At 30.8% G+C, this 23,218-nt stretch overlaps 5 protein-coding genes across 8 annotated transcripts; 1 reads left to right on the top strand and 4 right to left on the bottom strand.

Annotated features, from left to right (window-relative positions):
* Window positions 1–375: 375 nt before the first annotated feature.
* Window positions 376–7,215, bottom strand: LOC137929559 (zinc finger CCCH-type with G patch domain-containing protein). 2 transcript variants are annotated; one of them, XM_068772569.1, is made up of 10 exons: window positions 6,953–7,215; window positions 6,662–6,874; window positions 6,206–6,298; window positions 5,522–5,659; window positions 4,794–4,888; window positions 4,590–4,707; window positions 4,151–4,340; window positions 3,171–3,337; window positions 1,718–1,888; window positions 376–895 (listed from the first exon to the last, which is right to left on the bottom strand). In XM_068772569.1, exons 1-10 carry the CDS (start codon window positions 6,992–6,994, stop codon window positions 473–475), a joined length of 1,650 nt encoding a protein of 549 aa, XP_068628670.1. In that variant the 5' UTR covers window positions 6,995–7,215; the 3' UTR covers window positions 376–472. The 2 variants fall into 2 exon arrangements, with proteins under 2 accessions (XP_068628670.1, XP_068628671.1); XM_068772570.1 differs by having other exon boundaries at window positions 6,826–6,874; window positions 6,953–7,214.
* A 1,086-nt stretch (window positions 7,216–8,301) lies between these two features.
* Window positions 8,302–10,533, bottom strand: LOC137929863 (putative leucine-rich repeat-containing protein DDB_G0290503). Its single transcript, XM_068772984.1, has 3 exons — window positions 10,244–10,533; window positions 10,011–10,172; window positions 8,302–9,697 (listed from the first exon to the last, which is right to left on the bottom strand). The coding sequence occupies exons 1-3, from the start codon at window positions 10,291–10,293 to the stop codon at window positions 8,302–8,304; spliced, it is 1,608 nt and encodes a 535-aa protein (XP_068629085.1). The 5' UTR covers window positions 10,294–10,533.
* Window positions 10,534–11,603: 1,070 nt separating this feature from the next.
* Window positions 11,604–15,597, top strand: LOC137929511 (cytoplasmic 60S subunit biogenesis factor ZNF622). Its single transcript, XM_068772493.1, has 6 exons — window positions 11,604–12,208; window positions 13,278–13,478; window positions 13,643–13,797; window positions 14,338–14,484; window positions 14,774–14,902; window positions 15,026–15,597. Exons 1-6 carry the CDS (start codon window positions 11,744–11,746, stop codon window positions 15,135–15,137), a joined length of 1,209 nt encoding a protein of 402 aa, XP_068628594.1. The 5' UTR covers window positions 11,604–11,743; the 3' UTR covers window positions 15,138–15,597.
* Window positions 15,598–18,355: 2,758 nt separating this feature from the next.
* On the bottom strand, window positions 18,356–21,948 carry arg (arginase). Of its 3 annotated transcripts, none has more exons than XM_068772672.1 (7): window positions 21,891–21,939; window positions 21,480–21,638; window positions 20,917–21,105; window positions 19,741–19,927; window positions 19,122–19,232; window positions 18,886–19,013; window positions 18,356–18,688 (listed from the first exon to the last, which is right to left on the bottom strand). In XM_068772672.1, exons 2-7 carry the CDS (start codon window positions 21,622–21,624, stop codon window positions 18,456–18,458), a joined length of 993 nt encoding a protein of 330 aa, XP_068628773.1. In that variant the 5' UTR covers window positions 21,625–21,638; window positions 21,891–21,939; the 3' UTR covers window positions 18,356–18,455. The 3 variants fall into 3 exon arrangements, with proteins under 3 accessions (XP_068628773.1, XP_068628772.1, XP_068628775.1); XM_068772674.1 differs by having other exon boundaries at window positions 18,357–18,688; window positions 21,480–21,628; window positions 21,891–21,948; XM_068772671.1 differs by lacking the exon at window positions 21,891–21,939 and having other exon boundaries at window positions 21,480–21,730.
* Window positions 21,949–22,123: 175 nt separating this feature from the next.
* Window positions 22,124–22,903, bottom strand: LOC137929862 (uncharacterized). The gene has a single exon (XM_068772983.1). It carries the CDS (start codon window positions 22,901–22,903, stop codon window positions 22,124–22,126), a length of 780 nt encoding a protein of 259 aa, XP_068629084.1.
* Between the last annotated feature and the right edge of the window lie 315 nt (window positions 22,904–23,218).

Raw genomic sequence — 23,218 nt, 5'->3', positions numbered from 1 at the left:
TAAAGCTTACCAAAATTTATTCCATAAACTGTATGTTCCTATTGCTTATTATTATATTTAAATGGTCTATAACCAGCACCAAAGAGGAAACTAATAAGTGAAAATATTAAACAACTAGAAGAGAATTGCATGCAGGCCTAAATTAAATGTAATTGATAATGTGATTATTTATGATGAAGTAGAAAAATTGACGAACCTTCAACCTTCTAGTAAAACAATCAACAAGCAATTGTGAGACATAAATTTGTATTCGATTATTAATATTATTATTTTCAACTACATGCATAAATATTAAAGATTTATATTTGTGTATTCAGATATATTAAATGGTTTATTTACTCATAACATGTTTAGAGTAAGAAAATGAAAAAAATATTTGATATTTAATGTTTAATTAGATTCCAAAGACGAATAAAACATTTACTATGATAAATTAAGTAGTACATTTTGTACTACAACAAAACAACTTATATTAGAACACAGTCATCTTTTTCTTATCCTTTCGATGTCTTTGTTCCCTTTCAATCAGTTGCTCACGATTCTTAAGCGCTTCCAATTCTTTAGTTTTATCAGAAATTTGGTGTTTTAAGGTTAACGCCATACTGGAACCAGAAGAGTATCTAGATAATGAATTTTGTAATTTTGTCAACTCTTGTTCAAGCCTTTTGCTATCTTGAGTGATTTTAAACTGTTCTATATTTAAATCTTTGTTAGTCGATTGTTTTACGTCTGCGAAAGAGGTTTCTGCTGATGATTCTGCTCTTTCATTAGAATCGCCGATGGTTCTATTCAGGAAATTAAAAACATTTCTTCGCTCCCGCTCCTTCTCTCGTTCATAAGCTCTTTTATTTCTCTCTTCTTCTTTCTCCTGTAACCTTTTTAATTTCTGCTCGACCTGATGAATCAATATAGAAATATTATTAATCATTAATGTAGTTATGTTTTACTACTTATGGAAATATATATATGAGATATATAAAGATGAAAAATACATTAACAAAACAGATCTGTTAAGAAGCACACTGCAAATTTTCTACATAATAGTACTAATTGACTATAACTTTGTTATCGATACCTTTATCTGCTCTATAACAGTAGCACATTAATGTTTTATTTAAAAAAAAACGACACACATAACAGTACATTATCGTTAAGAAAATAGTGACTCATTGTTGTCACAGAGAGCGGCTGCCATCTTTGTCTAATTAGATTATACCAAATTAGAGACATGTGCACATTGAATAATTGTAGTAAGTCTTTCAGAAAGTATGGATGGATCTTTTGTTTAGTCTACAAAAGGGCTCTCACCTATAGACTCCCTGACCAATAAATGAAAATTACTAATTTATTTACGCGAATACACTGTACTGTAATTGAAGGGCTTATAAACCGCATCAAATATGCAATACAGGAATTTAATTGTAAAATGTTATGAGCACCGCACTTAAGTGATTAGGTCATATTATTTACGTTTTTCTCTAGTCATTTATTAACAATCGCTTTAGTACTGCTGAGACGGCTGTACCGCGCCTTGGGTATACATAGTCCACCGTCAATGTTTCCAGCGGTTTTTCCCCACCTCTTCGCGCTTTCCTAACACGCGGTACAGAGGTATTGGGTAGTGTTATAACAGAATGTAAACTTAAGTTTGAATCAGAGTATTATATATATAATCTTGTTAAGTATTGAGTAAAGTTATACTAATGAACCAACTAACCTTAAGCGGATCCTTGGCGGCATTCTTCTCGGATATGTCCATGCAATGATCGAGGCTGCGTCCAACCGGCAGCAAGCGGGCCTCAACCGGCTGCAGGCGGCCGTCGCCCGTCGCGCCCAGCCCTGTGCCGGGCACGTACCCCATCGACAGCATCAGTTTTGACCCGATACCCTTGACATATACCCATAGCACATAAATAAAGATTATCATTTCAAATTAGAAAGTCACTCTCACAATGACCAGTTGAAGACATACTTTTGAACGCAACGGCTAATTAATATGTTTACCAGAGGACTAACACGATTTACTTGATTTAAAAAAATTATAAACGCATATTAAAAATAAATTTACGATAAAAGCATACTATCGTATAAACGAATATTTAAATGACAACAATCTTTGGCAATGATGTCGCTTGACTATTTTGTTCTTATTTAGGCTATATTTGACAGAAACTGTATGCACATAAATCAGTATAGTATTTTTTTTTTACTTTGTTGTGGAGTTATTCCTGCTCCTTTTTTACAACTATAACATCTTGTAAGGCGGAGTAAAAATAAAATAATTTTAAATAGTAAGTTGTTGATTAACGAGTCCTGTAAAAAGTTCCAATGTTGAATAAATGATGTTATCTGTACTGCATTCTTAACGACAGCAGGCTGTTCGTAGATATAGTCAAGAAAGTTAATTTCCGTATTAAAAAACCTTATTGACTATACCGACTTTAGAAGTAGAGACATTTTCTACCCTAACTGAAGTGAAACTCTGCGTTACTTAATTAAACCGCAAGGGAGATCCAAACGGAATGCTTTCATTAAAAAAATTACATGGCTATATTTTTTCATTGTTCCCGGGCTTTGTGTAGGGCATGGACGTTGTATTTCAGGTATAAATTATTTTTGAAATTTTTTAAATATTGCTCTTTCTTTCCTTACAAATTCTTTCTCTCTTTCTTAACATCCTTCACAAAATCTTTCACTCTTCACGTTCTGATCTTCTCTCACACATCGCCTTACTTCCTTAATTACCTTTGCTTATTATATCACAGCAAATTTTTTTATACTTTGCATGTATTATATATCCATAATGGATAGTTGACCTTATTTCCTAGTCATCTTCTAGGGAGCATGTCAACAAGATTGTTTTCTCTTCGCTCAAAAAATGCCTTCGATCGGCAATGGTTGGTTAGTATGTAGCTTTTAAAGTGAAAGTCTTACGTTACAATATACACACACAATCCTGAAATAATAACCGACATTACTTTCAGTTTTTTTTTTTAACATTCAAAAGCAGGCTGATTGAGATTTTACGAAAACTGGACGTCTAGTCTACAATACAAAAATTATTTGTTATTACTGCACTAGTAATAACAAGTCATATTTGTCTTTTTGTCTCAACTCAAAATATATTTAAAACCACAAATGATTATTTTAAGATACTGATACATACTCACTCTTGTATGTCGCTCCCATTCGCCCATCGCGGGTGCATTGTTCTGCAAACTTTTCTCAACTAACAAATCTTGTTTACTGCTGGAGTCTTCTAAACGACTAAATTTACTATCCGGATATTCCGTGTCGCTTAGACTACCGTCCGAATCAGAATCTTCACCATTGTCATCTATGAAATGAAGTAAAACACTTATTTAGTATTTATATAAACTGGTGTATTAAAAATCCGTGAAAAGCTGAAAACATTCGTATTTTTTAAGATACTGTTAAAAACTTTTTACACAATAATGTATTTTATCATCATTAATTCAACCGTAGGAACATCCACTGTTTGACAAAAGTTTGCCCTTTGATTTTCAATAAGATTAATTGGAATCTGTAACCAGAATATTCCTAGCGAAAGTAATTGATACAGCCCAGCAGATTAGACAGATTAAACTGCAACATACCACTTAAACGTAAAATGAGTACCACTTAAAATTAAATACATATTGTTGTATATCTACAACATTAGGTTTATTTAATAATAAGTATTAAAAGTATTTTTTTCTATCTTTCACACTTTTTTTCTATCTTTCTCTGCACTGTAGTCTACTTATCTGCAAGATATATATTTTATTAAAGTATAAATAAAAGTCATGCATATAAGGGTTAACCACAAGTTGGACAAACAAACTTAAAGTCTCCGGAAGATGCTGGTTAGTCTATTTGTGTTAGTTTATTATGATTCAACAGTGTTATGCAGCTTAGCCCTGCCTTTTGACCAATAATGTCATGATAAATAAAAGAGATGCAACTTTTTGAATTTATTACTTCAACTGCTCAATGTGAACACAGCTTTCTTATTTAATTTATCTTTAATTTTTTAAAAGGCTGTATTTAGAAATATCTTTTGTTTAATATAGTTTAATTCCAAAACGTAAAAGTAAACATAGGTTTTTAACGTATTTTATATTTTTATATGAAGCTATTACCAACTTACTACTTAATGGAAAAATTTCTTCAAATGACAAATGATATTCGTCCGGTGTCGACATCTTTCTTTTTTCACCTGCTTTAATACCATGTTCTAGTTTTGCAACACATGTGCTTGTATCAAAGTCCACACTTTTCACTACGGCTATGTGCCACAAATGATATTTCTCAGTTGATTTTTTTGCTATATTTATATTCTGTAATAATCAAAATAATTATAGATCTAATAATTTTTCTAGTAAACAATAAGAATAAAAAAGTGAGGAAGATATTATTTATTTATGAAAAAGGCTTTCAGTTTTAATTTTAAGAATAAACAGAGCATACTGAAATTTCTTAAGGTACTGTTAGCAAATAGTAATGGACTGAATTTAAATGAAAAACGAAAAAAATTACATAACTTTGTACAATAATTGACGTATTTTTAAAAAAATATATATAATTACCTCATCACTTGATGGCTTCAGCTTCATTAAAATTCTACTTCCAGCTTTAATCATTTCATAATTTGGTTCAATAGCTTCCTTTAAATTAGATAAATGTACTATTGTACCATGTGAATATCTATAATGAATAAATGTAATATAAACCAAGGCATAATTGGATTACTATCTGAGTATAGTAAATATTAATTTGTTTATTAAACTCACCTACATTGTTCATCACTAAACTTGCATTCGCCATCAAGGAAAAATGGACATGGCAACATTTCTGCATGAGTTGGATGTGTAAATAAAATTCGAACCTGAAAGTACATTTTGATTGTTCAAATGGGTTATTTAGTTGGATAATACCACTATAATAGCTTTAATAATGTGCTGTTAAAAATAAAGCTCTTCAGACACACTGTGTTCTTTTATTTACATATTTTCAATGAAACTATACCCTATCTCAGGGTCCACAAACTTTGACTCGCAAACGAAATTTTGCTATTCTTTGCAGCTCTTTAACAAAGTGTATAGATGAGATTAAAAAAAGTAATTTATCATAAAATTAAGTTGAAACTGAAATCTTCTATGTAAATACCCTTTGTTAAGTTTTTATTAAGAGTACAATTTGAATTGCACAAAAGGTGCCATTCAGATATTTTAAAATAAATGTAGTTTTTATTGTTTTGTAAGTGTAATGTTTTATTTCATGTACCATTAGAAAAAGTCCAACATATTTAGTAAAGTCAACTCTTTATATTTTATTTATTTTATATTTGCTTCTTTATAATGATAATGTTGCAGACATCTGCTCTAAACTATGACAGAATTTATTAGTTTAATATTTAATATATATTCTTAAGTCTATACAGAGGGCTATACACAGAATAGGCAAAGTAAAATCCATCTAAAGTTTGTAAAAATTATATAAATAGAAATAGACCCCATACCTGAAGATCGCTGAACTGATCATTGTTTTGACGCGGCTCAATACTGCTAACCATGGCATTGTGTAGACTAGGCTGTCCACCCCACTTATGGGTGTGATATACTGAGCATTTCATACCTAACATTGTTGCTAGCTCATCCTGAAATTATAACTGCAAATGAGAACTATAAGCACATGAATTCATGTAAGTAGATGATTAGGTATAAGGTATATATAAATATAACAATGCAGATAAAAGTTTGTGCAGCCAAAACTTACCTATTGCTTAGTTAACCAAGAAGTAAAAATAATCACTTTTTCTGTTAGTTTGTATAAGAATTTATAAAGATAATAGTACTATCACTGGAAAGTGTGGCCATGAGAAGTGGTAGAAAAATTAATCTAACATTTGTATTAAAAACAATGTAAAATTTTTTTCCCAAAATATCTTATAACTTTACAATGGGGTTTTTATTAAAGGGGATACAAAGATAAAGCTTCTTCAGAGTTGATAATACCAATGAGCCTATATATACACCTTTTCCAGAATTCTATAACAGATAACTAAAAGCTGATTATATCAAATGCTTACATTTTTACTACTAATTCTATACCATCTTTTCTAAATCACTTGAATCAGAAGGTTTCACTTAGTATTAGATATCAAATTATAGATGATATTTTATTGCTGACAAGATAATTTTACCTCTATATCACTCTTTTCTGCATCATCTTTTGAGGTTTCTGATTCCTCCACACATTTTCTCATGTCATATGCTCCAGTTTCAGACATTTCTTTCTGCCGACAAAAGCTGAATCGTAACTATATGTTTTGTTAGTGTAAAATAAACACTATGATAACAACCAAGGAGGCTAACAATATAGCTATGCCTGTTTCTGTAAAATAACTAATATTAAATGTAAGTTTACATATCACATTAGTCCAGCAACTTCACTTGTTAACCTTCAAGCTTTAAGAGATTAATGCTTGTACACTATCATTAAATTAAAAAAAAATCAAATACACTTCATAAAAGTAAGCAAGTAAAATATGATTATCTCAATCATCCACATTAATACATTTTTTAGCTTTTTACCTTAGCATAATATTGATCCATTTTCTAAAACTTTTAATTAATGTTAAAAAAAAACAATTAAATACCATAAATAAAGCATATTCATCATCTAATTCATTTTTGTTACTTTGTTCACCACCCTGTAATTTAATATTTTCTTCAGTAACTTGTGCCTGTTGTGTGTCTAAGCTCTCTTGTGTAAGTTGAATTAATTCATTCATTTCAGACTGCAAAGTTAACAGCGACTCACGTTCTGTGTCATCTTGGGTTGTTGCAAGCGCTTCATTAACCAACTGCAACTATTATTAAGGTAGAAGTTTAACAAGCGCAAATTTTTTTATTTCTATATGTGGTTGTTTTTGAAAGACTAAACTTACCTGCCCCTTGTATTGGTCTATTGATTTTATTAAATCTTCCATTTTAAGTACAAGTTATATATTTTGTTAAAGAAATTAAATTGTCATAATATGAAATCCATGACTAATTTAACTAAAGTATTTGACATATTATAAATAAATATCTTCATGAATGATTAACTACGACGAAAATAAAACCATTATGTGTAACATGTCTAAAAAGCAGTAAATTCATTTCAGAATATTAAAAAATTGCTTTGTTAAATAGGATTAACTCTTGACAGTAATAAATTGCCAACTTCGTGTGACAGATGCAAATGACAATTTTTTTTTATTGTTTATAGGCAAAGCATTTGACGTCTGTCCCGCCTGCTGTTAAGCAATGACGAAATGTACGGACGAAGGGTACATGGTTGCGTAGATGATTCCTATTCACTCTTGACTTAACTAATTTAATACTAGTAAAATGTAGAATATTAAAGAGAATATTTTTTATATTTTTTTAAAGTTATTACGATTATAATAAGTAAATACAAAATCAAACAGAGAAGACTTGAACTGGTTATTTATTTTATTTGTTTAAAATTTGATTCAAAGGATAACTTTCAATATGTTTCCTGTATATTGTTTTGTTTAATTATTTTATGTATACGTATATACTATTTTCTTCGATTTATATATCTTATAAATACTTGAAACAGATATATATCAACTTTTTTCAGTTCGCCGTAATCATTGCCAAACCATAAATATTTATTAAAAACAAAAAGTTTTCTACGATCGTTGTTTTTAACTGTGTTTAAGTTAATTATAACGAATGTCACTACTTCATTTGGTATTGTAGTACATGTTACCCGTATTATCCGTTCTATATATAGCAATCGAATGGGGAGGTCGGCTTGAACTGTGACCAGGTTTCAGAGGGAGATCACGAGCTTAATCAGTAAATAATAAGTATAGGCTGTTTTTATCGTTCTGTCACCTGAGACTCAGTTTCCACAAATATATGATAATTAGGAAAACATGTCATTATAATAAATTCAAAAAATATTGTTCTATTCATCATCAACAGTTTAAGATATTTAAAACAAAAAGCTAGTCTCACATGTGAATTTATTTTTACTATTGTATAAGGGCTGCAGTTATTGGAGTGCAGTCTGAAATTATAATCAGCCCTATTAGAAAAGAAATCATTGGTGATTGTTTGCTTTGAGTTTTGTACAGAGAAAAAAGGTACCATAAGCAGTCACAGTAAAGATATAAAAATATACGCACAAGAGTCAGACCAGATACATGCACATTAAAACTAAACCTTTTTTTTAAATTTTAGTACTAAAATAAAACATATGTATTTAACAAATTTTATTAATTTATAAATGTTTTAAAGCTTCCATTGTTTCTTTTTTTATTACATTGGCAATTAAAGAATTAATAGTATCACCTGTATAACTTTCACTGCTATTGAAGTTATTTGACAGGCTATGGAATGTTTTATTCATTATACTTTTTAATGTACTTTTAATATCATTAGTGTTCTGTATGGAAATTTCTTCATTTCTTTTCCTTATTTTTAATAATTCTTCATTTTTAGTGCATAGATTTTCTTTCAGGATACTAAGTTCTTTCATGTTATCACTATGGGTTTTTTCAGAATTTTTAACTAGTATGTCATATTTCTCTTGCAATAATTTAAATTCTTCATGGGTTTTAACACTATCCTCTTTTTGTTTATCAATAACATTTTGTAGTTCTTGAATTTTATTTTCATAATATTCTACATCATTCAAAGACTTTTCTTGTTCTTGAAATGATTTTAATATAATATTGCAATCTAAGCCTTTTGATATTAAGAAATTTTCATATGATTTTATTTTGTTTTCATACTCAGTTAACAATTTTTGAATTATGTTATTTTGAAAACCCGTAATAACATTAGTGCTATGCAAATCACTTTTACCTTGAACAGTTTCTAATATTTTGTCTATTTTGTCAGACATTCTATTCATATTCATGCGTAGTTCACTATTACTTATTCGTTGTTCTGACATGAATAAGTTTAAATCACTTGAGTTATTAACTATGGGATTGGCAATAATATTTGCACTTTTAATGGGCACCACTTGTTGACAATATGCAGTTATTGGAATTTCATCAGAATTTTTAGAAGGTATTTTATTTAAGTTTATTTCTACACTATCAGTACAATCTAGCTTTTCAGAGATTTTTTTTTTCGTATTGATTTTTTGTGGTTTAGATCTGTAACTTTTCTGAGTATTTTCATTAGAATCGGAAGAATCATCAGAATTTTTTAAATTTGTATTTTGCATTGGCAACACAGAATGACCCATAGTGGCCATTCTTTTTAAAATAGAATCCTTTGTTCTCCTATTTATTGCAGAATCTGTGTCACTCTCTTTGTCATCTTTCAGAGTTAGATTGTCTGCTTTAAATCTTTCACAATTTGATTCAATTGGGTCTTCCGCAGTATTTGATAATTTTCTAATTTGAACATCAAAAGATTTTAATTTTTCAATAAAACCTGAAATTTCTGTTTCTGTACCATTGATACTCCAGTATTTTTGATAGTTGTCATAGTATGAAAGGTTTGTATTTTCCTTTATAACAATTTCTAATTTAGTAGTTACATTTGTGCATGACAAGGTAGTTTTATTGGAGTCATATAAAATTATACTATGTTTTTCTGATTTAGGTGATTTTAATATTGCAGCACCCACTTTTCCTCTAGAAATATAGGCATTGTTGGACCTGAAATAAAGGATTAACAATACATACTTTAGTAAAGATTATTTATTAAGTTATATTAATTGACAGAAATTACTATTTTATCTAAATTATGAAAGTTAACAAAATATTTAACTAAATATGCATGAAACAAAAAAAGACAAAATAGTATGACCTTGTTGGAGATACTAACCTAATCAAATTGTTCAGTGAATCTTATGTATACACAAAAGGATTACTAATTGGTATGTTATTACCAGAGGTACACCACTTAATATAAGCAGAAATTGCAGCCAATATTAAATTACCATGGGTTCAAGTATTATTTATTACTTACCATTCATATCCATATAAAGAACATGCATAAATTATCTGTGTCGGTTTAAAATCGTCTTGTTTTGACGAATCAATTTGATTTGATTTTGGAACATATTTTAACGAATTATTGTCATTATCTTCTAATTTCACATCATTGGTGAAAATCTTCGATAAAGATGTACTGTAATAATATATGTAATCAAAAATCTATTTAAGATGTAACAAATTGAAGAGAAAAAGAAAGAAAATTACCTTGCGACTGGTGTAAAGAAATCAATATCGACTTCCTCAGTTTCAAGCATAATGTTTTGGCTTAAGTATCTGTACTTAATTTAAAAGTTAGTCATGCTCAGTTTAATGATCTACTACAAATAGAACACGTTTGGTAATTATACATAAAAGTTACTAATTTTATTAATAAATATTTGGGAACACCACTGCCTTATAATCAAAACAAACTTATACGCTGAAAATTGTGATCTGACAGAAAATTATGTATACTCGAAATCTCTGATTATAACATTTTTTTGTGTGACGGAAGGTGCCCATAATATGACAACTAAATGACAGCTGTCAGGAATGACTATTCTTGTGTTATTATTTGTCAAATTAAAGATCTAATTGAACGACCTCCATCCAAGAAATATTATTCAATTGTACATCAGTAATTGTAAATAAGAAGCGAAACATTTTTTTCATATTTATGTAGAGTTTAGAATAGTTCACAAGTTTTTGTGTTCACTCATAAACTATGATACTAGACACAAGTTATTGCAGCAGCCATTTTAACCCTCATATTTTAGCGGCCGCTCGCTAACCCATGAGTCCTTACCAAGAAAAAATGAATCGTATTATTAACTGACAACAAATTTCGAGCAACTGCTAAAGTGCAACACCATTATAACTTATCGTCGCGCGACGATATTAACTTTCCATAATATTATTCCCGCAGCATTCTGTAATAGAGTTCCGTATGGAACAGCTATGCTACTTCACACAACAGTCTTTTATTATTATAATAGGGGGTATTCCCTATTCTTTCTAGTTCTAAGGTTCTTTATACCTAAAACGGTGACATCGATGCGATGCCCAACTAAACGAGCAGTAATCTACAACTTTCTATGCAATATGAAGGAACAATCGCCTATGTCGATTGAACAGCAATTCATAACCGCATTAACGATTGAAGTTGCTGCTCACAGATGTCGTGTTATTACTACCAAGCGTTAACAGTTGATACACGTTTATGTGAACAAATTTCAACATCATGGTTACTGTACAACCGAAGTAGAGCACATTAAAAGCCACTCATGTCTTCAACAACAGCTGCACAGGAACATCGAACCGGACACGTTAGACATCATGTATCAATGAATCTACCATCGATATATGCCACATAATCGACTCGGATATAGTTGGGACTTGCAGCCGATAAAATATTAATGTTCAAGTGGCAGCTACAATCTCATGTTCTTAATAATAAAATTGTTGCAATGTACGCATGAGCTACGATATCTCTAACATTATTTGGATTGTTATATATCAATAGATGGTTTATAATTTTAATCGTGTTACGATACTTGTCTATGAATAAGTCTATGAGTATGTCAAATATTAAGGTCATAAGTTTTTAACATTACTTTATCAGAATATTTTAGTTTTGTTTTTAATATTAACACGCAGAAAGTGGTCACTGCGCAATTTTATTATCAGAGCTTAAACATACTAATTAATCAGTTTTGTAAAATTAAAATGCCTGATTCCTACACGTGTATCACTTGTCAGGTATTGTTCAAAACAGCTGAGTTACAACGTGAACATTATAAATTAGACTGGCATAGATATAATTTAAAAAGGAAAGTAGCCTCAATCCCACCAGTCACGCTTGAAGAATTCGAACAACGGGCTAAAGAACACCGGGAATCGGCTGAAGCAGTTCACGATGAATCTGCTTATTGCAAATGCTGTTCAAAAGTATTTAATACAAAGAATGCATACAGCAATCACTTGAATAGTAAAAAGCACAAGCAAGCAGCGGAAAAAATACTGGAAGAAAAAAATGATGACAGTAGTAATAATTCAGATGTTGATAGTTTTGTTAAAGTGGATAATATAGCTCAACAACCAATATCTAGTATTGAACCGGAAAAATTTGTAGTGGTTAAGCCGTGTGGCTCTGGTGATGAAGACATCGAAACAGATTCAGAAATTGAAGAGGTAAATATTATTCTGATTTATTTATTTAGCAATTGTTAAGATGGTTTGTTGAGTTTTTATTAAATCTGTGTTCTAAAATGACTTAGAGTACCACATTTCTATCTAGTTTGTAATTATAGCAATTGTTTTTATCATTTTTTTTAATTTAGCTGTAACATCAGTGACTTAGAGATATATTGTTAAATTGGTATATATTGCACAATATTATTTGTGTTGAAATAATCTTTATTTTGATTTTGTGCTTTCAAATACTCTCTATAAGTTTTATTAATTAACATTTTTAATATTTAATTAAATTATTATTCTGAGTTTACAGTTATATAAAGAATGACCCTTATGACGGCAATACTTCCATGTACTTGGCAGGCTTTCCTCATTTTATAAAATAAATGTTACTGGTATTTCTTCCGCCTTTTTTCCTTTTTATTAAAAGAGCACTTACTGGAAATTGCGGGAAATTCTCTCGATAATCTATCTTACAATTGTTAAGTGAAAGTCCAAGCTGTAGACCTTCAGGAGGGCTTTGGCACTCAATTGTTCAGTTTGTATAAAGTTTCGGAAATACCATCCAAAGAGCTCAATAACAATAAAATGTGTTAAAAAATGCTGTTGGTTGCTACCAATTAACATTTTTAACACCTAATTAGTAGACTTGTAATATACAGGTGATTGTTTGTTAGTGTGAAAGCTTGAAAGGGCTGAATGTATAACTACTTAGTCAACTAAAATCTTTACACCAATTTCCAAACATTAATTAATTTATTTTTCCTTTTGAAATGTGAGTGGCCAATAACTTCTGGCCAGCAAAAGTATGGAGAGATAGACAGTAAACCCTATTAATTAAAAAGATATAGTAATCTAAATATGGAAGCAATTATTATATCATCATTATATTATTTATTACTGATAAAACTATTGATTTTTGCATAATGTGTACCATACATTAATTGACAGGCAATGAGCTACTTATTCACTCTTTTACAGTTTTTCCCATGTAGTCAGCCTGTATAAGTTTTAAAAATTTTCTGTCTAAGGAAAGATTCAATTTAATGGATGATTTTTTTTCCAGCTTGATTCAGATGAATGGGATGAATGCCGCATTAAGGAGAGTGATTCACTGATTAAACCAAAAGACTGTTTGTTTTGTCCTCACCATAGCAAAAATATGGTCAAAAATTTAAAGCATATGCTTGAAGCTCATTCTTTCTTCATACCTGATGTTGAATATTGTATTGACATTAAAGGATTATTATTATACTTGGGTGAAAAGGTAAATATTCTCATAATTTTACATTTTACATTATATTTTACATTACAAATACATTATACATTATACATTTTACAGTATTACTCCTATGTTGCTTTCAAACATCTTTGTTTTTATTTGAACAAATTCTCTTTTAAATTTACAGTTAAAATTTCAATAAATTACAGATCTCACAAGGCTACATGTGTCTTTGGTGCAATGAGACTGGACGAACATTTTACTCCATGGAAGCTGCCAGAGGCCATATGATTGACAAGGGACATTGTAAGATGTTACATGAGGGCATTGCTCTGGCAGAATATGCTGATTTCTATGACTACAGGTTTTATTTTTATACCTTGATAATTTATAAATATTATCACTATAATCATATCCCCTAAAAGTTTTTGATTACTACCCTGATCTGTTTTGCACTTCCTATATCCTGTGATTTCTTGCGGTTTTGATTATGTTGGGGTGTAAACACCTGTGTCTACCATCCTATGGTCACTATTTTGGAACATTTCGGACCCAATGACCATTGGTTGCATTTGCACGGCCTGTGTCACTTCATCAGAAATGCAATGAAATGCTTCAAGTTACATCGGTGATCTCATTTCTTCTATGGTTGTTCATTTCTAATTGTCATACCTAGATATAATTTTAAGACCAATCTAGAATAAGAAATACAGCAAATTTTTCTATTTGCAATAAAATAAACTAGTAAATCATACAAGGAAGTCTGGAGTTTTATGTTCCCACCATATCATTTTAATTTTAAATAAATGTACCATTAAATAAACTTATCTTATATTTTACTTGTAACACAAAATAAAAAGGTCCACCTGTAATTATTTCATTAAAATGTATTGTTTATTTCTAGCTCTTCATATCCAGACCATAGCACCAAGGAGGGTGATGAAAATATGGATGTGGATGTTGAAGTTGAAGAACCAACAACATTAGAAGGATGTGATTATCAATTGGTTTTACCTTCTGGTATTGTTGTTGGCCACAGATCTCTTATGAGGTAAATGTTTAATAAGTTTAGTATACACATGTATATATTGACTGCTTAATGTGAATATTTAATTAATGATATAATACCAAAAATTTGTATAAGCATTTCTACTTAAGTTTATCTGGAAAGATTCGAGTGTTTGTTCTAATAATGGTTATGTCTGAGTTATTGTACAACAATGCTGGTGAATGTTTTAGTGCCAAATGACAACACTATTTCTTTTTTGCGATTTTTTTAAAATGTTTATTTCAACGAATTGACTAATAGAATGATAACTTTCTGTATTAATAATTTTCAGATATTATAAACAGAATTTGACAGTGAATAGTCAAGCCTTGGTAAAGAAGTCAGACCGGAAGTTACACAGGCTTTTAGGTGTGTACAAAGCATTGGGATGGGCACCTAGGGAGCAAGCACTTGCAGCTAAGTAAGTAACAACATCCACTATTTTGTTATTTTTCCTGCACATTTAAGACTCTCACTGCTAAGAAAGATGAAATTAGGCTAAATAAATATGATAAATAAATGGTTCATTAAATTTTATTTGCAGGAAAGCTCGAGACATCCATTTCATGAAGAGAGTGCAGGCCAAATGGCAAATGAAGCTTTCATTGAAAGCTAACAAGTTCCAAAAGCATTATCGACCACAAGTTAACTTCTAGTTCATTTTCAAATATTTTGGTTGTTATTCACCTCTATTCAATTTAATATATAAATCATTTTGTGATATGTATTCCATAGTATCAGTGTGAGATTAAGCTTTTGATGTGTATAGATTGGTGCTTTAATATGATTTTACCTTTGATGTATTATAGTGCTATTGAAACTGATTTACTGAGTCTAAGGAAAATTCGGTGAGGTGGGGGCCGAGGGAAAAGGAAACCAATGGAACTAAGCTGACGACACTCCCCCGACTCGCAAGCATACATAAGGCGCGATACAGCGGTTTCGCTAGCACTATAGTCGAAGCATTCTATGATTGTAAAATGCATTAGCATTTTATTAATCTTAATGTTTTTGTTGTATGTTAGAAATACATCATTTTATCCAATGTAACATGCTGTGAGATGTGTTTTTTTATCTATGTCGTGCATATATTTGTTTTTGGTTATTCATTCCACATATGACAAATAAACGTTAAAATTACAGTTTGACTATTTTATTTTCTTACACTTTAAATTGTACAGTTGTACATAAATATAACTACAATGAATAGACAGACGCCTGTACCTGCAGCTATAACGCTAATATAACACGGAGGCGTCTTTAATGCGTATCATATATTAGATAACTTAATAATCGGCGTTTCTCTCGCTCAATCAGGTATCATCTCAGTCGCCCATCTGCGTTTCGTTCTTTGTTACAAAAGTGCGTTGGAATATCTTGTCAATCATCATTTTAACATATTTTTTCTTTATTCAACATGGAGTTTATAAAAATAGAGAAAAAAAACTAGCAACACTGTTATCGCTTATTTAAAGCTTATTTACAACTTTTTACAATAAGTATTGTTAGCTCCACTAAAGTTATGATTATAATCAATAAAAATTAAAGTATGTATGTAATTTAAGTATGCTGGTTGAATGTAATATGAGGTATATGGATGGGACGATGGCTTCAGTAGCGCGAAAGTTTTTCCGGAAAGCGTCTCGGCCTATCGCGTGCTTCGTCAGGTTGAACTGGACACGGTTCTGATCCAGATGTTCATAAGGAACGGGAATTTTTCGAGTACCTTCATAGGATTAAGCTTCGATTTGTAGGAAAGGATAGAGGAAAGTAACATCGGATCTGATCTGGAGTACCGTAGAAGGATAACAGGAAGAGTAATAAAAAGGAATAAAACGTATGTCAATATAACAAAATAAATATTGCAAACAAACTGCAAAAAAACCGAAATGATAATCGTGATATAGAAATGTATACTAAAGTATAACAAAATAAAATGTAATAAATATAAAAAAATAAAGACCAAATATAAAAATTTAGAATTGTTACAATATTCTGGAGGGAAGGCGAAGGAAGAGAGGCGATGTATGATAGGTAACAAAGATTACAGAGGAATGAATGAAAGATCTTAAGAAGAACAAAGGAGGAATAGGTTTATAAAAATATAAATTAAAAAAAATTGAGATAATTTTGGTTACGAAAGAGAGAGAAAAGGTGAAAGTTGCGTGAATGCAAAGCTATGTTGTTTTAGCTTTTTGCTTTTTCTACTTAATGACACACGACCTGCCTTGGAAATATCGATCTGTTCGATTTTGCTGTGGATCTCACAAAGTTGACATCAACTGTCTTAGTTTTATTACATTGAATCAAAATACAATACACCGGAGTAGTAACATGGAGGATATAATTTAAACACAGTGAAAATTCATAAATGTATATTCTTCTTTAAACATTTTTTTTCACTTCCACATATTTATATTTTTGTATACTTGAATTGAAATTTTTCGGAAGGTTTTCCTTTATAGTCCATGGAATTTTAATTGGGTTTCTATCAATTTTTAAACTTATCTTGAACAAAGGGAACACATTTACCTTGCCTTTTAAATAATGTGATATTGACTTGGATAGTGCTTCGTTGATAACGTATTTGGAATCTATGTCATCGACATTCTGGATAATTTTCCGTAGTGTATTTTTAATGCCCTCTTCAGAGTTCTCTTTAATTGGCTGCAGAGTATTTGCCATAGATAACAGACCTATTACCTATAAATTATGGTATTTTATTAGTTTTATTAAAGAATTCAACATTTAAAACTATCCATAATAATAAATAGAATAAGGCATTGATATTATAATTTCATTTCCGGGGAGCCGTATGTTACAAAAGAAATTTTTCAAACTCGCCAATATAATGTTAGGCTATTGTTTTACACGTATTTCTGTATGTTCTCTGATATTTTTAGGAGTAGGTTAATATGTACAGGCACAGGTTTAAACAATCGACATGATAGTTGGGAGAAACAAGTGGTTAAATGCTAGACGATTTTGGTTTCGTAACCTGGGTTATTAAGCGTAAAATATTATTAATACAGTTTTAAAATAACACTAGCCATCGTTGTGCGATAAACACACTAAGTTACTTATAGAGGAAATAAAGTAAGAGTAAGCCGTGATCACAGGCATATCAAATAGAAATCATTTCAAAAATACACGAAGTCCTATAGTAAACCATTTTTAGCATTATTCCCGTGGGTCAACCTCGGCTGGACATAGTCCTTTATCATAGATTTCCAAAAGCACCGGGAAGGTAACAGAAAAGAGAAGACAATCAAAATAAGAAGCATGCGTTGGAACTGCACAAATGGCAAGTATACAGGTGTTTGTTATAGATGTAGATGTAGGATTGAACGCTTTTTCACCTATAATTAATCACACTGTATGTAAACACATTTTTAACCAGTTGTCAACAAGAAAGGTTATTTGTTCTAATGTATAAACTATGTTGAGCAAATATAGTATAGATATAAAATCTAATACTCTAGAAAGCTCATAAACCGATACACAGGCAGGTATGAGACATAATTTTTATTTTTATTGATAAAACCTTGAAAAACGTCTTTGCGTCTTGTCACTTTACGATAAATAAAATTACTTACTAAAATATATGAAATCATTTTGAGGCCATTTGACGAAGTATTAACATTATATAGATTACGTCTAGGCTTGCTTAGGTATTAATAACAATAGACTATAAAACTTTATGCAATCAGGCTTTCATCACTATAAAGATACGCTTATTGGTTAACGAAAATGATTCGTAGTTAATAAGAAAATTGTATTAAAATAGGATGAAATTCAATTTCTTTGTAGTATAGTTTAAAATTACATTCAATATTTAACGCAGTTTGTGTATTATAAAATTAGCTAATGTACTGTAAGATAGATAAGGATGCGATTAGGTGTTAAAATAACGACATTGCTAACACATTATTGAAAGTCTTTATTTCAGGACTTTTATTTGTGAAATTTTCTTGTCAATGATGCGTTTGTATTGGTAAGTCTAATACACCTCTAGGTGCGGTGCCCCGTCTTGAAAATCCTAAGCCAGCTTTAAGGACACACAATCCAGCTTCTATAGTTCTCTTTCTATCCGATTCATCACCAAGGGCCGGGTTTATCTCGACCAGGTCTATAGCTCGTAATCTTCCCGTAGAGTGTATGATCTCCATTAAACTAATTGCTTCGCGAAGGGAAAGCCCTCCTCGAACTGAAAAGTAATTAATTATACTATTATATAAGGTAACAAGTTTTACAATCAAGAATCGACTGTAGTACGAGTAAGTCTATTACTACAGTCAATTCTTTATTGTAAAAAAGTTTTCGGAGTTATTTAAAATGTTTGTTTTATTGTAAATTGGATTAGTGGTCAATTTTCGATTATATTATGTGTATTTCAGTACCGACCTGGAGTGCCAGTGCTAGGCGCTTCTAATGCATCTAATGAATCGATGTCAAAGCTAACGTGAATCGGTTTATTCATGCTTGGGTCTAATACTTGTAATATGTGATTTATTGATTGTCTTATCCCGTGTCTGTAATAAAATATAGTGAATATATAATGAATACATAATAAAATGTAAATATTTAATTCATCAAAATGTTTTTAATCTACGACCGACGCTATATGTTGTAATACTTACTCTTCAATATCTTCCATTGCAAATGCTGGAACCTTGTATTTTTCTATTACAAGCCGTTCATATTCATCCACAGATCTCAGTCCCACATATCCTAAATTTTTGATAGAAAACCTGTAAACACATTTAATTATCGAACATTTTCTTTTACGCTATTTATATATGTAGAGAATCTAATAACTTAAAATATGTTTTACGATTTATTATATTAACAAAGAAATCGTTTAATAGTATTAACCTCAAACATTGTGATTTAATTTCAAATTAAAATTAAACACTACACAATTGTTACAGAAAGTAATCAGTTAATAGAAAGTGTATATATTGATATATATTACTCAAACAAAAACTGTACGTAAAAACAATGAAAAAATGAAATATATATAACTGCGAGATATTGTTCTTTATAAAAATATAGATCTGTTATTTTAAGAACAAATCTAGGAAATTGTAATATGAATGAATGGAATGTCAATTTACAAAATTAACGTTATGGTGTTAAGTTCCTCCGTGCTAGTCAAAAGACTGTTACGGCAAGGTAAGGTTTTTTTCTCTAGAAATTATATAAAGACTTAAGTATATTAATAACTATTTAAGTTTTGTTGAAATTAAATATATGTACTTTGGTTCCTGCCAGTCCATTGTGGGTAAATATGGCCAGTAATCTGCAAGCTCCTTCACCAGGAGTGCTACAGGCATTCCGTGAACTGATCCCGAACCAGACGTTTTATTTGTGTTGATGTCAGCATGCGCGTCCACCCATAGGAGTATCATGTCTTCGTTTACTTTATAATGACCGTCTACTGTGCCTAGAGATTAATACTTATATTAATCGTTTACCTTTTAATTTACACACTGAAATTTGTGTGGTCAATTAAAAATAGATAATCGATAATATCTTGACACATATCAATTTTAGTAATGATAGTACATACTAAGGTAGTGAATCAATATTCTCTCCAAGGGGATATCGTCATCATAAACTATCATAATTTGATTTGTTATTGTATCAAAAACTACAATCCAATTACAAATTACATAGTTAAAGTTTAATCTTTGAATGTTTGAAGAGTACCAGTTAACCGTAGAAATTTTTATTGCGAATTGTCTAATGTTTATTGTATATATAATCAAAGTAAATAGAGATGTGTGGCCCTGCTTTTTATATTACTGGCGGCTTTGACATAAATTTGAAAGCTAGTCATCTATAAAACTGGAAGAATTTTCTAAATCGATCATGTGGCAGCAATTTAGTACAACAAAAAGGTTTGTTCAATGTTATATGTTTTACGGTTAATGATCCGAATCGCTTGTTTGAAATGGAAACTGATCTAAATGATCAAAAGATTTGAGTTTATTAAATAATTTGATATAGATTTTGTTTTTACATATGTTTGTATGTTTGTTAATTTATATTTTGTAGTTATTTCTTCAATTTTTTTTGATTAATATCACCGTCATTTCAGCCGAAGGACGTCCAAAGTTTGGAATACGTCCCCCTCATAGATTTCTAAGTGGACCAGTCGAAAGCAGCCTACATCCAACGTCTTCCGACGACCTTAATTAAGACGTTCTATTCTGTGCTCGAAGGTCCGTGGCCTCCACACCTAAACCTTAAGGCCCCAACGGACATCTGATCTACGTACTGTGTGGCTGGACACGTTTTCATCAGTTTTAGCATTCAAGTTTTCCTAATAATAATAAAGAAAATAGAGAACATGTTCGTTCGCACAGTAATATTAAATCGGTTACATTACTTGTTGTACTCGTGTATATATGATAATTTTTTAAGACATACCAACACCTATAGAGTGATCTCCTCCTATAGTAACGGCTACCCGTCCATCTTTTAGTACTTGTGAAACACGTTCTGAAAGTTTCTTGTTACAAGCGGAAACTTGAGGGAGATGTGTCATGTTGTCTACGTTAACATCAGTGGTGGCCACCGTTGTTTCAATATCTCCATAGTCTTTGACATCTAATCCTCCTAAAACAAAACATTATGCTTAATTAAATAAATTCGCTCTGTATTTAAAAAAATATATAAATGATGAAACGCTAGAATGATCGTCATCGTTTCAGCCGTAAGACATCTCTTGCTGCCCACCTCATAGATTTTTAATAGGACCCTTTGGAAGCGGCCTACATTCTGTGTTGTGATGACCTTAACAATACTCTCTATTAATAGCAAATCTTCGTTTTCATTAAACTATTTCTTAATGACATTATTATTGTTTCATTAATTTAAATTTCATTACACCACTATCCAAAAAAGAAACGCTAAGATATTGCATTATTATTGTAACAATATGTTAAAAAGTTAGGAATAAAGTCACATTTTTATAATGAAGTAGTAATTACCGATAGTTTCAAGAAGTTTGATCAAACCAGCAGATCTGAGTGCGGCAGGAGCAACACTTACGCCATATTTCTTCTGTCCCTTTTCAAACGGCACACCAATAACGCCCACTTTTTTCAAAGGCTCCCACTTACGACTTTGATTCATGTTTCTAATAAAAACTTTTATGGAATTCATTACTATTTAATAATATCAACACTATAAGCATTTAAAGAAGCGCAGAAATATCTTAACAATGAGATAAACTGAACAAGAGAGCTACAAACCAAACTTATCTTTATCATTTCGAATAGGTCAAAGGTGGATTTACACTTAAAGTATTCCAAGATTCTCATAATATTTTAAGATAAGATTGCCAAAGGACCGACGTATTACAAGAAGACAAAAAAAAACGTTTCACAGATTCAACTTACATATTGTATTATCGATCTAACGAGGAGGCGGTAATATTCGTATTTGCGTGTAAATTTTAACTGAAACATAAGAGTTGTTGTGATATTTATACTTGTGTTGAATAGCGTCATACTTTATGCTAATTTTCGACCGAATATAGGCGCGTCCTAGCAGTTATCTGGAAGTGTGACGTCGTAATTTAATAATCACGACTTGCGGAAACTGATTGTCATGTCAGAATCGAAACAACAAATTAGTAAATTACTTTAATTACGAATACACATAAATATAAACACTCTTCAGTAATTCTTCTTTGAAAGTTAATTTGATGCTCTTGTGAAACAAATCTCATAGGTGATTCTGAGTGAGAATTATTAATCCAATTGAGATACGGTCCAGTGACTGTAAACATATTGTATACAGTCTTTCCGTTAGTTGTGGTAAGTGATCCAGTCGGAAACGTTGCTATTCCAACAACTAGTGAGCCTAATAAAATTGGAGCTCCCTCGCCGAATGGTTCCATATAAGTTTTTGAATTAGTTACGTCTTCTATTCCACAAACACAATAGTGGCAGTTGGTTTTTGCACATGGTTCCTGATGGTAAATCTGTTTTTGTAAAGCTACCACACGTTTGTTAAGTTTTCCATAGCCTACTGCCGTTAATTCACTTTGCACTAAATCTGTGGTTACATAGTTTCCAATATCAGGACTGTTAATAAACAGTTCAAATTGTGCTTTCACTGTGAAAACAAGTCCTATATTGTTTTGCATTCTCGTAATTTGTTCAGGAGAATCAGGCGAAAGTTCGAGAGCATAGTCACCGTGAATTCTTTTGAACGCAACACTGAAAAGAGTGTTATTCCCGATCGCCCTGTCAAATGCTGCAACTGCAACCGCAACATACCTCAATTCTTTTGTCAAACAGGTCCCAGAAGTTAAAACAGTGCGTTCATTAATAATTGTGCCGCTGCACACGTACGTCCTTGTACCATCTAGTAAAGCCACAACGTATGGGTATTCCTCTGCTATCATTTCTATATTTTGCCAGTCTTCAGGATTTATAGATTTTGTTATTGTATTGGAGATAATAATTGTAAATATGAATATTTTAACAATTGTTCGTAGAATTAATATCATAATAGATTAATATAGTTTATATTCATCGGTACTCTACACCAAGATTAGTACGGCTTAAAATAACAATATCATCATTAAATAAACGTATTTTTGTTTGACAATATTTTGTTATATGTGATTGTAAATTTGCGGTGACAGGTTGGGTTGAAATAAAGTCAGTTACACATAAACATAAAAAAATATTATTTGTAAAAGTTTTTCCAAAATTGA

The sequence above is a fragment of the Battus philenor genome, unplaced genomic scaffold (assembly GCF_028537555.1).
Source record: "Battus philenor isolate CCGP_79_NKW_IND1 unplaced genomic scaffold, ilBatPhil1.0.hap1 SCAF_5, whole genome shotgun sequence".
NCBI lineage: Eukaryota > Metazoa > Arthropoda > Insecta > Lepidoptera > Papilionidae > Battus > Battus philenor.
This window is presented reverse-complemented; position numbering and strand designations above follow the sequence as displayed.